This window comes from Ricinus communis, chromosome 4 (genome assembly GCF_019578655.1).
Source record: "Ricinus communis isolate WT05 ecotype wild-type chromosome 4, ASM1957865v1, whole genome shotgun sequence".
Taxonomy (NCBI): Eukaryota; Viridiplantae; Streptophyta; class Magnoliopsida; order Malpighiales; family Euphorbiaceae; genus Ricinus; species Ricinus communis.
In genome coordinates, this window is record NC_063259.1 from 207 (window position 1) to 13,303 (window position 13,097).

At 38.0% G+C, this 13,097-nt stretch overlaps 1 protein-coding gene, 1 long non-coding RNA gene and 1 other non-coding gene across 3 annotated transcripts; 1 reads left to right on the forward strand and 2 right to left on the reverse strand.

Annotated features, from left to right (window-relative positions):
* The first annotated feature begins 255 nt into the window (after nt 1-255).
* On the forward strand, nt 256-1,981 carry LOC112533979. Its single transcript, XR_007215622.1, has 2 exons — nt 256-311; nt 1,235-1,981. It is a non-coding gene; the product is annotated as an uncharacterized LOC112533979 (long non-coding RNA).
* Nucleotides 1,982-6,435: 4,454 nt separating this feature from the next.
* Nucleotides 6,436-7,727, reverse strand: LOC8285387. The gene has a single exon (XM_002514371.4). It carries the CDS (start codon nt 7,418-7,420, stop codon nt 6,917-6,919), a length of 504 nt encoding a protein of 167 aa, XP_002514417.1. The 5' UTR covers nt 7,421-7,727; the 3' UTR covers nt 6,436-6,916.
* A 4,058-nt stretch (nt 7,728-11,785) lies between these two features.
* LOC112534001 lies at nt 11,786-11,892 on the reverse strand. Its single transcript, XR_003078320.2, has one exon. It is a non-coding gene; the product is annotated as a small nucleolar RNA R71 (small nucleolar RNA).
* Nucleotides 11,893-13,097: the final 1,205 nt, after the last annotated feature.

A 13,097-nucleotide genomic window follows, 5' to 3' on the forward strand; every position in this document is an offset into this window, starting at 1 on the left:
ATTTTTATATCTGTTTCTTGCCTTGGGAATTATACTTATGATGGCTATGCAGGTTAGTGTATTTCTTATCACAGATGGAGACAATAAACTCGCCCACTTTCTTCATCACCCGACTTTTGTTTCATTCTTATGTGTTGTGGTTTTATAGGAGAATGATTTGGAAAATTGGACATTGGAATAAGATTGTGGATCACTCCTTGCTGCAATTCAGAAAACACAACGGTGAATTGTTATATCCCATCTCTCTTACTCACATTGGACCTAATACAAACTAATTGCGAAACTGGCCAATTCTAATCACTGTAAACAAAGTAATCATCTCGCTCGAGTATTGGTGTCTACGGTAATCATACGTTTGAAATTAATGAAAGCGATTTGCTTTAAATTATCATCCTATCCTATTATTCTTGTTTTACTGGCTTTCTTATAATTAAACATACCATACCATTCCATTCCATTACATGTCCACTTTTTTGTGCTGGAAATTATTCATCTTTGTCAGCTGACAATATCAAAAGCATGTTCTATATAAATGAAACAAACTTGGTTTCGTTTAAACACCAGTAGTATACATCTCTAGTTAGTTAAACGCTCACTGTACAGATAATTTGCTGATGATTTAAGATGTTTTGTGCTTTTACGATGTAACTTTTAAATATGTAGCACACTTATATAAATTAAATCTATATTGCAACAATTCATTTGATTCATAATTGTTAAGTCAAATTACTGACTTCCGTTATACACTTATTCAAATTTAAACGTGTCATGCTAAAGTTCCCACCATATACTTTGATGCATGCAAAAAGCCTAATCTGCACAAGTATATTAACTGACATTTAGATTAGATTTATATGCATAATCATGCATTTATGATGATGTGTCTGAACTCTCATTAGAATCATGCTAATGTTTTAAAGCCTATTTTTCTTTTTGCCTTTGTTTCTTACTACTGCTATGCTTTGTTGGGAAATCTCTTTAGTGACTGATCCTCATATTGCTTTGCATGAATTTTAACTTCCACGACCCATATAAAATAGCAAATAAGGCATGGGAAAGACCCGATCCTGTTAGTGCTACTGCCAAAGTTCTCTTTGACATATAAGACATTTATTCCTATAAGCAGATAAGATAAGGCTGGATATATCACTTGTGGAGATAAGATAAATATCCTATTAGTGCTAATGCCAAAGTTCTCTTTGAAGCTTATTGTAACATATATAAATTGTTGTAGGTGCTTGGGGAATTTGTAGGAACTCTGAAAGAAACCCAACCAGTGGAACCTAATGCTCAACTTCTTCTTCTCCATCAAGGCATTGACTTTTTAATTATTTAGTTAATTGAGTTAATTATATCATTTATTAATTATAAGTTTAACTCTATTAAAATAAATAAATTAAAATAATATACATAAGTAATTGATAATCTTAATCCAAAAATAAGAAAAGAAAAGAAAAAATCTGGGTTGAACTCTGCCAAAATGGTGTTTATCGCCTTTCGATTTGGGCAATCCCTCACCTAGTGTGGACCATCGCAAATGAAGCAAGGCTTGGGCGGTTTGGAGGCAGAAAGTTTTTCTTTGTGCGACGAGCCTTTGTTGTGCTTTGAGTTGCCGCCAGAGGACTTTTGGTAGCCACTCTCCTTGCCTTTGTTGAAGTCTCTCTTTTGGCCTCCCCCACTTTTGGAAGAGCTAGGTTTCGTCAAGGGTCTGCACTCCGCGTCGCTCGAGCTCCATCTTTACCCAATCCTTCAACCCGTCCTTCAAATCAAAGAGGAGTTTATCGTCGGTCAAATCTGGAATCTCTAGCATAAGAGTCGTGAATTCCTTGACGTACTCAGCAATGCTCCCGGTTTGCCTTAGCCTACGCAGCCTGCTTCGTACCTCATCGTTGGCATTGTGAGGCACAAATTGCTTACGGAGTTCGGTCTTGAACTGTTTGTCTTTAATTTTATTATTTAATATATTATTCTTCCATCAAAACTTCGGTCTCTATTCATTCTACAATTATTGATGGAAATTATGTACGTTTATACTGCATTTCATTATGCATCAATTTCCATATATTCACTAAGTTAATAGGTTTTTCGTAGATGCTCCCTTCAATCCAAATGATACATATCATTTTACTACTTTGATTGAGCATTGTATTACTTCATCCTGCGTTATCTATTGTTGCAGGAGTAGTGATAAAAAAAATAATAAAAAAATAATAAAAAAAGATAAAAAAAAAGATAAAAAAAAAAGTTCATTTCGAGCATCATCTTATTATTAGAGCAACTTAGTGTTCAATTTTGGTACAGCATTTGATCCTTAGCTATATTCTTGTATTACCTGTATAATTTTTCAGCAACTTTCAGCACACTTTCCATATTTCTCTGTACCCTACCTTAGCCCCATTACAACCTGGCTCAAGACCCTTTTATCATGTTTATTGACTATTTCACAGTAGTGGAGATCAGATCTATAAGCAAGCTTATGGTAAGCACCTTTATCTGTACTTTTGCGTTAAGAGCTTAGCGATATTCTTTCACCTATATACACTTGTGTGTTTTGAGTGACATCTTGTAAGGCATGGTTCTCGAATTCTCAGTTTGGATGGTTTATCATTTTAATTTTAGCAGCTTTATTAACTTTGTTCTTTGTATCAAGGATTTAGTGATTTAGGGATTTTCAGGAAATTCGTCACGGAGTTTTGAGACTTGTTTTGAGCTAACCTCCAACAAAGTATTTGATGAGTTATTTGGTATCTGTTTGAGGAGTGAGTTGTTGATTGCTTGAGGACAAGCAAATGCTGAAGTGTGGGGTCCGAAGCCACCACAGCCTCCAGCACGGCCTGTGGTGGATCAGCACCGGCTTGGAAGGAGTCGACAAGATAGACTTGATGATTGCACTGGACTCCGTGGTCAATCATCACACTGACTCCGCCATGCTGAATCAACTATATAGGCAATTTTGAATTCTTTTGGAAAGGACACGAATTTTTGACTCAATTCCAAGACATACACTTAATCAATTGTTTCATATACCTCAATTGTAGACCTTGAGATAAAAAATTCATCAATTGAAGGAGGGATTTCACTTGTTCCAACATCGAATTGAAGATCAAGACAAACTTTGGGAGCATTCAAGAGGCAATTAGGGTTGAGATTTCGAATTTGCAAATTTAGGGTTTCTCATTCAACTTGAAGGAGAAGGGTGTACATGCCTTTAATTTTCTTTTCCTTATTTTGTTCCTTAATTGCTTTAACCATGAACATGAGTAGCTAGATCTTTTGAACCCATTAGGGTTCACCTTTGTTGATGGATTATGCTTAATTGTTAGATTTGTAATTGTCATTCTTGCAATCTTTTTGCTATTTAGTAATAAAAGTTTGATTCAGTTAATTTGAGACATTGAATTAATTGTTTGTGGGTTGTTTCTTGACATTGAGAAATGCTTGTTACAACTGGACATTGAATAGTAAGAACTGGTAGTTAACACTTAGAGATAAGGTTGATTTACTCGCTAGATTAAGAATTAATAACTCTTAATAGTTTTAAATCATGCTTAATGCTAATCTGTAGTAATCCGATAGGAAGAGATTCCATTAGGTTAGTGCAGGTTTAGGAACTCGGTAAGCTCGAGAGAGGAACCGGGTTCAATTTAGGATTTAGGCACGGGTAAGCAAGATCGGCAATCCATAAAATCCATTTTTAGAATTCCATCACTTAGGCCCCCTTTTGGGTTTGTTTCTCTCTTTGCAATTGTTTTCTTTGACTGTTCGTTGTCCTTCATTTATTTATTTGAACTCATAACCATTAGCTGGTAACTTTAGAACTTTCACACCTTATTTCAGACTAGATAACATAGCAAACAGTAGTAACTCTAGGTTCACCCGATCTCCAGAGATACGACCTTGATACTCACTAGTGCTAGGCTGCATCGGTAGGTTCACTGCCTTAGGTGTAGGTTGCATAAATAGCCCATTAGCGCTTCGCCTCGTGCACGTCCATGAAGTTATGCGTAGCACCCGTATCGAGCATGGGGCAGGCAGCTTTGCCCTTAATGAAAGTATCGACGTAAAGTAGGCCTCTCTCCTTGGAGACTGAGCGAGAGAGGAGCTTTGACAGCGCACCTAAGTGCTGTAGAGAACCCATGTCAGCTTGGGGTTCTTTTTGGCATTTATCTTTGTTGAATTCTGCCACGATGGCATTCATGACCTTTTGATTTGGGCAGTCCCTCACCCAGTGTGGACCATCGCAAATGAAGCAAGGCTTGGGCGACTTAGAGATAGTAGGTTTTTCTTTGTGCGACGAGCCTTTGCCGTGCTTTGAGTTGCTGCCAAAGGACTTCTGGTTGTCACTCTCCTTGCCTTTGTTAAAGTCCCTCTAGGCAGCTCCTTGACTTGGCACACAGCCTTGCACCCTCCAGCAATTTTTAGATTCTTCCCTTGGTTTCTTTGGGCAGCCAACTTGGGCTAGGCAGCAGCATTGGACTGGGCATATGTTCGGCATTTTTCTGCACATGGACAAGCTTTGCCTCACCCAAGATGAGGCGGGCTGTGACACATGACCCTAAAGGGAGGATCTTGGGCATGCCTCACCAAAGGCTTGAGACTGCAAGAATAGAATCCTAGGAGCCGTGGTAGAGGAACCTCTCCTATAAGAACATTTTTAGAAAAGTGAAATCCAACCCGACCACCAATGCATTACGACCCAATGAGTGCTCTACACAATGGAGGAGCATGTCCAACCTCTTTTAAAGGCAACCCAAGGATTAGAGTAAGGGCCGTTAAGGACAAGGCTTCACTTTTCTTAACATGTTTTAGAAGACATATAGTATAAGATTAAGTGACAAGGAAAGAGACCCAAAATCAATAAGTTGCCTATAACCCACTTAAAACACTCCTCTCATAAGATGAATCCAAGATTAATGGCTATCATCCAATTTCCTTCACTATAAATATCCCTTCATTTCCTTTAAAGAAAAGTCTTTTGGAGACTTCTGCACTTTTAGACATTTGGCCATTTTGAGACTTCATAAAGATTTGAGAGCTTCTCTTTCTAGCTTTCTCTCTCTAAGCTATACCGCATCCTAACTGCTTTCTTCTATCTGCTACTACATTACACTACTACTACCCTACTCTACTGCTCTCACCTGTCACTTGAGCTATCTCTTACAGGATATACATATCCTTAGATATTGTTTATCTCTTCTCCCACATGTGGATCTCTCTCTATTCTAGTATATTTTATTTAATGAAGGCATAGGTTAGAAGATATTGATCTTCGCCCACATAAAATAAACCATCTAATGAACCTCCTCATGTACACTCCCAAAAATAGTTTAGGAATCAGTTTGCTTTACTGCCTAACATGAAGGGCTAAAATGCACTTTTTTTCATTTAATTAATTTGGTACCATTCATAAGCCCGCACACTTTATTGTATTGTTTATTGATGTTATAAAGTTGGTATGTTTTATTATTAAATTGTTTTTATATAAGTATTTAAAAAGTATCTTGATATTTAAAGATTTAAAAATTTAACGTGACTAAACAATAATCCAGGAGTTAATAGTTAAAAATATAAAAATTTTGGTTTTTTTCCTACATTGAATGACTTAAGAAAACTCAAAGAATAAATGAACACCACATGGATGAATATGGCATCACGTTATCCTCGCTGGCAATGATAGGCTTTGCACTCTAGTCACCGACACTTTCAACCTATTACACTTTTTTTTTTCTATTTATTTAAATTTAGATTAATTCTTTTAAACTAATTTCTTATATATAAATTATACGTTTTCAAATTTGTCCTATGATAAACTTGAACGTTCTTATCTACATATTTGGGTCTTTTCGTCCGTTCATAAGATACACAGTATATAATAATATTGTGAAATATATATTTCTTTTTTTTTTTTTATGGGAAAGCAATTCTTCATGTTTATACAGCAGAGAAACCATTATTCATTTACATTCGTTCTAAAAAAAGCAACGCACCTACCATAAGGGTGAGGAATTAAATTAAAAATTCTATCTCTCAAAATAAATATTTTCTTAATTAATTTTATTATATCTCATAGAAGAAACTAATTTAAAAATAAAACTTTTAATTAAACGATTCAAGTTAATTAGAATTTTTCATAAATTTTTTCTGAAAATGTAAAAGATTATAAAATTCAAAATATATAACATTTATTTTATCATCCAAATATAAGTTATTTAGCTTACTATGGTTGGATGTAGTACATAGAGTAGTAAATAACTCTTATTTACTTTTTTAAGTGTTAATGTTTTTTGGTGGGTAAATTTTTTTATTTTTTATATTACATCAACAAAAAAAGAAAAGGAAATTCCCAAAGTTTAAGGTGTGGATTGGGAAGTCCTTCCTTGTTGCAGCAGGCAGCAAAGATTGTATAATATAATTATGTGGTATGTAACAATGACATGAACAAGAAAGAAGTAAACTTATATTATATTACAAAACTGTAGGAGATGCAATAACAATGAAGTTTTTAGAAAATTACAATGTCATATTAATAATAATAATAATAAACAATAATAATAAGAATAATAATAATAATCAACAATCACTAATCACTCTGCTACTCTACTTAATAGTTTGCGATTTGCGAATTCATGTACACACCCACAACGTACGATCTGATAATAATTGGGACATCATCGGCTGGGAGGATTCTTTTCCTTTTCCCTCTGACAATTGCTCCTCGGCACCACCAACCCACCCGCCACGCACGTGATAGTAATCAGAGAACATTATAATCTTGAATTATTGATGCATGGAACATTGACTCGGAAGAAAGAAAAAATTTGCCAAAACATTTGAAAGATTTGATTTTTTTTCTGAAAGAAGAAAAGACATACAGTAAAGAGTTCTATATATATGTTGATCTGAATCTTGAAGAGGCTCATTGAGCAGGAATAGGAGCAGCAGCTGTGCAGATTCCATGGTCGTTGAAATTCTTGGAGTAGCTGAAAGAATCATACCTGCAAGTCTGAGGAAGGCCGACATTGTCAGATCTGACAATCTTTCTGAACTCGGATCTGACCTTGTAAAAAACATGTCTCCAACTGCCTTTGTTATGAGAACCAAGAATCTTAGTTTCTTCTTCATTCATTTCAAGATCTTTAGCGAAAACAGGCTTTCTGGAGAGAATCCAAGACCAGCCCCAGTCCCACCATTTCCTTAACGAACTGCCTGCTGCTGCTGCAGATTTGGATCTATGAAGAAATGCCCATGAATCAGTAGTTGTAGGAGAAGCCATGGGTTGCATTTTGAGGGACAGAGAGGAAAGCCTTCTGCGAATGCCTCCTTGTTCGTCTTTTGATGTTTCGTCATGGACAGTAGTACCCGTCTGTGACACTGGGAGTGATGTTGATCTCTTCTGAAAGCTCTGGATGATGGAGCTCATGATTCTGCTGCAAATTAATATTGCAACTACTGGAAGGAAGAAGAGAAAAGAAAAACAAAATGGGAGTTAGTATGGTGGATCTGTGTGGCTGTGTCTTTGTCAGTGTTAGGAGAGCATCTCATGAGTGGAGAAGGGGGAAGAAAATAAGAAGAGGAAATTAAGGACAGGTGAAATGTAGCGTTCACAGCCTGGTTTATTCGTTTTCTTTATGTGGGAGGAGCTGTATTATGCTGCTCCTCCTGGGCTCCACTTTCCCTATTCTATCAACCATTTACTTGCACCAAAATTTTAAACGGCTCCTCCAAATTTTTTGAGTGATTAATATTTTCTTGCCACATGTATATTTGATAATCTCTACTACATTATTCCCATATATGAAACAAAAGGGTTGTTTTGTACCTCTCAACTTTTCAAAGTAAAATATTTTAGTTGAAATTGATTTTTATAAACAACCAATTCGCCGCCTCTTGGTTGCTATTAGAATAGTTGTATATAATTATCTATTTAAGTAGTTTTGTTGATTTTTATATCTAATTTTATATTTTAGGTGAGGGAGGTAAAAGAGCATCAAGGAGGTGACAAAAGTATTTAAAGAGCTCAAAATTGGTATTTTAGAACTCCATCATAAGGCCTAACCAATGGTTCAACCGGTGGTTTAAATAGGGAGATGACCGATTAGAAATGCAGATTGACAAAGTGACAGTCCCTAATTGGTGGTTTGCGCCAAATTTAATGTCAATTTAGCCATAAATTTTGGCCGTCGCTAAATGCCATCATTATTCCGTCGCTAAATCATCACTAAAGCTCATATGTCTTTCTTTTGCTTTTCCATCACTATATTGTCATTATTCTACCGATATTTAGCGACAGATGCCATTGGTCTTTAGAATCCATCGCTAAACGCAGAATTTCTTGTAGTGTAAGCTTCTTTGACTTCAAAAGGATTCTTAGTGGCTGGGATATAGATCTCTTTCTATTTCCAGAACCCCTTGATGCATTGATGCAGGGATGAGGGAACAAGGTTATGCTCATGGATCCACCTCCTTCGCAAGAGCAGGTGATACCCTATAGGATCGTTGTGCATGTGGAATAGGATCATCCTTCTGTCTGCACCAACTCTAAGGTCAACATTGATATAGCCAACTATTTCTATAGAAGTGTGATTAAGCCAGTTAAAGTGATGAGAGTTATGATTTTTCTATCCTCCCTAGCACTAATGACTTTGAGTGTCTTAAAAGGCATGATATTAGTAAAGGAACCATTGTCAACGAGCATCCTCTATATTAGGTACCTATTAATTGTTCCCTCCATATACAATGGGCGGTTGTATGACTAGTTCTTAACCTTCATGTTTTCTTCTATGTAAACTATAGCACTCGCATACTTCTTTGCTACCCTTGTCGCTTCATGGTGAACAACAACACACTCTCCATATTGATTGTTGGAGGTGCTAGTGAGTGGGAGTGCTATTACCTATTGTGACCTTTCGTCAAACCCCAACTGCTTTACATAGTTCATGTAGTAAGGTGCTTTTATTAAAGAGCTAGCAATGCAACCATAAAGAGCTTGGTCCTCTTGTTAGTTCATATCATTCCATTATGTGATATAGGGTGCTAGAGTTATAGCCTCACATTGCAGTGTTTCATGAGTGATCATATTCATGTGGTGTAAGTTATCACATTCCTTACCCTTAACTGACTAGGGCAGCTAAGGTGCTTTTCTGCTTGCTGAGTGGGAGCTTTTTCACTTGATGTCTACTCTTTATGCTGACTAGGCATGCTGCCTTTGCTTTCCTCTTGCCCCTTGGGCTGCCCATCCTCTTCAAGTCCACTTACTTCAATTACTTCTTCATTTAATGCTTCATCTTCTCCTCAGCTTGTTGGCTTAATGGCTGAGAGAGGAATGTTCATATGAGCAGGCATGGTGTAGTACACCTTGTAATCAAACTTGCTAGAAGGTTTTCCTAGGAGGTCCATATCACCTCTAGGCTGGCTATGGTTGATCACACGCACATATGCTTGCTGATGGCGGGGTAAAGGATTGTTATACACATCTTCTTCTTTAATGACTAATTGTCTAGACTGGATGCGACCTTGTAACATTCTCCTCAACGCCCAATATTCTTTTGTGGGGTGATCGACTATCCTATGAAACTGACAATACATAGGATCAACTTTTTCTTATTCCGTAGTCAACATACTCTATTGATAGGCATCATACTACACATGTTTTCATGCCCAATTGTTTACATTCTTGTGCATGATTATCTTGTTTTATGCTAGAATCACCTGTCTTTTGCTTCCTTTCACGTTTCAGGTCATTCTCGAAGGACACTATCAACAATCGAGGGAAATACGCGTGATTATGGACCAGAATCCATCAAATTGGACGAGGACTAGCATCCCAAGGGTTGAGGATGGCCTGGACTTCGGCCGTGCTGAATTGCCAACTAGCTGCCTTCCAAGAGTGCCTTTTGGCACGGTTTCCGTAGCCACCACGGCCTCCACCATGGCCCGTGGTGGCTCAGCACTGGCTTGGGCATGGCCTAGAAGAGGTCAACATAACAAAATCCTTAGGTTCATGACCGCCTGGACTCCGCCCGTGCTGACCAGCATAGGCTTGACCACGGCCGTGCTGAAGAGATTATGTAGGCAAAATTCGATTTGGTGAATGGTGGCTCGATTTTCTAACTTGATTCCAATATACACACTCAATTCACTTATTTTCTAGACCTCAATTGTCGACTTTGGGAGATCAAATTCATCAATTAAAGGAAGGATTACACTTGTTTCAACATCGATTTGAAGATCAAGACAAGATTTGGGAGCATTCAAGAGGCAAATTAGAGTTTGATATTTTGAATTGGAAAATTAGGGTTTCTCATCCAACTTGAAAGAGAAGGGTGTACATGCCTTCAATTTTCTTTTCCTTATTTGTTCCTTACTTTGCTTTAACTATGAACATGAGTAGCTAGATCTTTTGAATCCATTGGGGTCTTTATTATTGATGGATTGTGCTTAGTTGTTAGATTTGTATTTTCCATTCTTGTAATCTTCTTGCTATTCAGTAATAAAGTTTGATTCAGTTAATTTGAGACGTTGAATTAATTGTCTTTTGGGTTGTTTCTTGACATTGAGAAATGCTTGTTACAACTGGAATTTGAATAGTAAGAATTGGTATTTACCACTTATAGATAAGGTTAATTTACTCGCCGGATTAAGAATTAAAAACTCTTAATAGATCTAAATCACGCTTAATGCTAATCTGTAATAATCTGATAGGAAGAGATTCCATTAGGTTAGTGCAGGTTTAGGAAGTCAGTGAGCTCGAGAGAGGAATCGAGTTCGGTTCAGGATTTAGGCACGGGTAAGCAAGATTGGTAATTTATAGAATCAACCTTTAGAATTCCATCACTTAGGTCCCCTTTGGGTTTGTTTCTCTTGTTGCGGTTGTCTTTCGATTATCAGTTGTTGTTCATTGATTTATTTGCATTCATAATCATTAGTTAGTTAATTTAGACTTATCACACCCTATTTCAGACTTGATAACATAGTGAACAGTAGTAACTCTAGGTTCATCCGATCTCCAGGGATACAACCTTGATACTCACTAGTGCTAGGCTGCATCGATAGGTTCACTACCTTAGGTGTAGGTTGCATAAGTAGCCCATCAAGTTTTTGGCGTTGTTGCTGGGGACCGTAACGGTGAACTAGATTGAATTGTTTCGTGTTACTTTAGTCATTATTTATTTATTTATTTATTCTTTATTCTTTATCTTATTGCTTTTATTGACTGGTGTTTGTTTGGATTGTCGGTTTCAGGTAGTTTATGACCAAGAGCTCTAACCCCGATCCCATAGAACCCTTATCTGACCTAGAGCGCTCTCTCAGATTATTGAGACGGCGTTTGCAGGTAGTTGAGGAGGAGGTCGGAGTTACAGTTCAGGTTCATAGAGCTAACGTGATGGAGAACCACAACCCCCAGGCCGATGACGATCAGAGGACGATGTACGAGTTTGCTCGACCATCTTTGGATGGGACAAAAACTAGTATAGTCAGACCTGCTGTAGCGGCCAACAATTTTGAGATAAAGGCCAATGTTATCTAGATGATCTAGCAAAGCGTGCAGTTTGGAAGATTGCCTAGCGAGGATCCCAATGCACATATCTCCAACTTTTTGGAGATTTGTGACACATTTAAGATAAATGGAACAACCGATGACGCCATTCGGCTGAGATTGTTTCCATTTTCCTTGAGGGATAGAGCAAAGAGATGGTTGTAATCTCTTCCACAGCAGATGATTACTATCTGGAAGGCGTTGGCCGAAAAATCTTTCTATAAGTATTTTCCTCCTGCTAAAACTGCTAAACTTAGAAATGACATATCTTCTTTTGTGCAGTTTGATGATGAAAGCATGTACGATGCATGGGAGAGGTTTAAGGACCTTTTGAGATGCTGCCCACATCACAGATTGCCAGTGTGGATGCAGGTTTAGACCTTCTACAGCGGGTTGAACCTTGCAACGAGGCAGATGGTGGATGTTGCAACAGGTGGGGCGCTAAAGAGTAAGACGTCTGAGCAGGCTCAAGACTTGATAGACGAAATGGCCATGAACAATTATCAGTGGCAACGCTCTAGGAGCCGACCAGGAAGACAGGGAGTGGTCAACCAAGTGGATTCTACAGCAGCCTTGGTAGCTCAGGTGGAGCTTCTAACTAAGAAGATTGACCAACTCTAGATGCCAGTTCATGCAGCAAAAGTTAGCTGCTAGTTTTGTAGTGGCCCGCACTACAGTGTGAACTGTACTGCGGGAGGTATGTTTGCTTTATCTTCTTCTACTGTGTCTTATGATGTTGAGCAGGTTGATTATATCGGGAATGCCCCAAGGCAGCAGAACAACCCTTACAGAAACACATACAACCCTGGGTGGCGCAATCATCCCAACTTCGGTTGGAGGAACAATAATGCCAAGGTCCACCAGGTTTTCAGAGACTTCATCGAGCTACAACAATGCCAACACCGCACAAGCTCCTCCTCCACCAGAAAAGAAGTCAAATTTAGAGGAGCTTATGATGAAGTTTGTGATGTCTACGAAGATGAGATTTCCAGCAGACTAATAGTGCACTTAGGAATCAGCAGGCCTCGATTCAGAACTTGGAGACTCAGATTGGCCAAATTTCTAAGATGCTCTCAGAGAGACCCTCAGGATCGCTCCCTAGCACTACAGAGTCAAACCCGAAGGAGCATTGTAAGGCTATCACCTTGCAATCAGGTAAGCAATTGACCGGTTCTCTACCTTTAGCTGATAAGGATGATATGATTGTGTAGGACGAGCCAGCTAAGGAAGGAAGATTTTGAGCAACAAGAGGAAGTTGGAGGATCTTGGTCAGGTAGTACTTAATGAGGAGTGTTTAGCTATTCTCCAGAACAAGCTGCCACTCAAGCGACGAGATCTAGGGAGTTTTACTGTCCCTTGTATGATTAACAATTTGCCAATTAGTGGTGCATTGGCTGATTTAGGAGCTAGTATTAATTTGATGCCCACTAGTTTATTTGCTAAGTTAGGGTTGCATGAATCCAAGCCTACTAGGATGAGCATTTAGTTAGCTGATAGGACTGTTAAGATTCCTAGAGGTGTTGTTGAGGATGTACTTGTGAAGGTGGATAAATTTATCTTT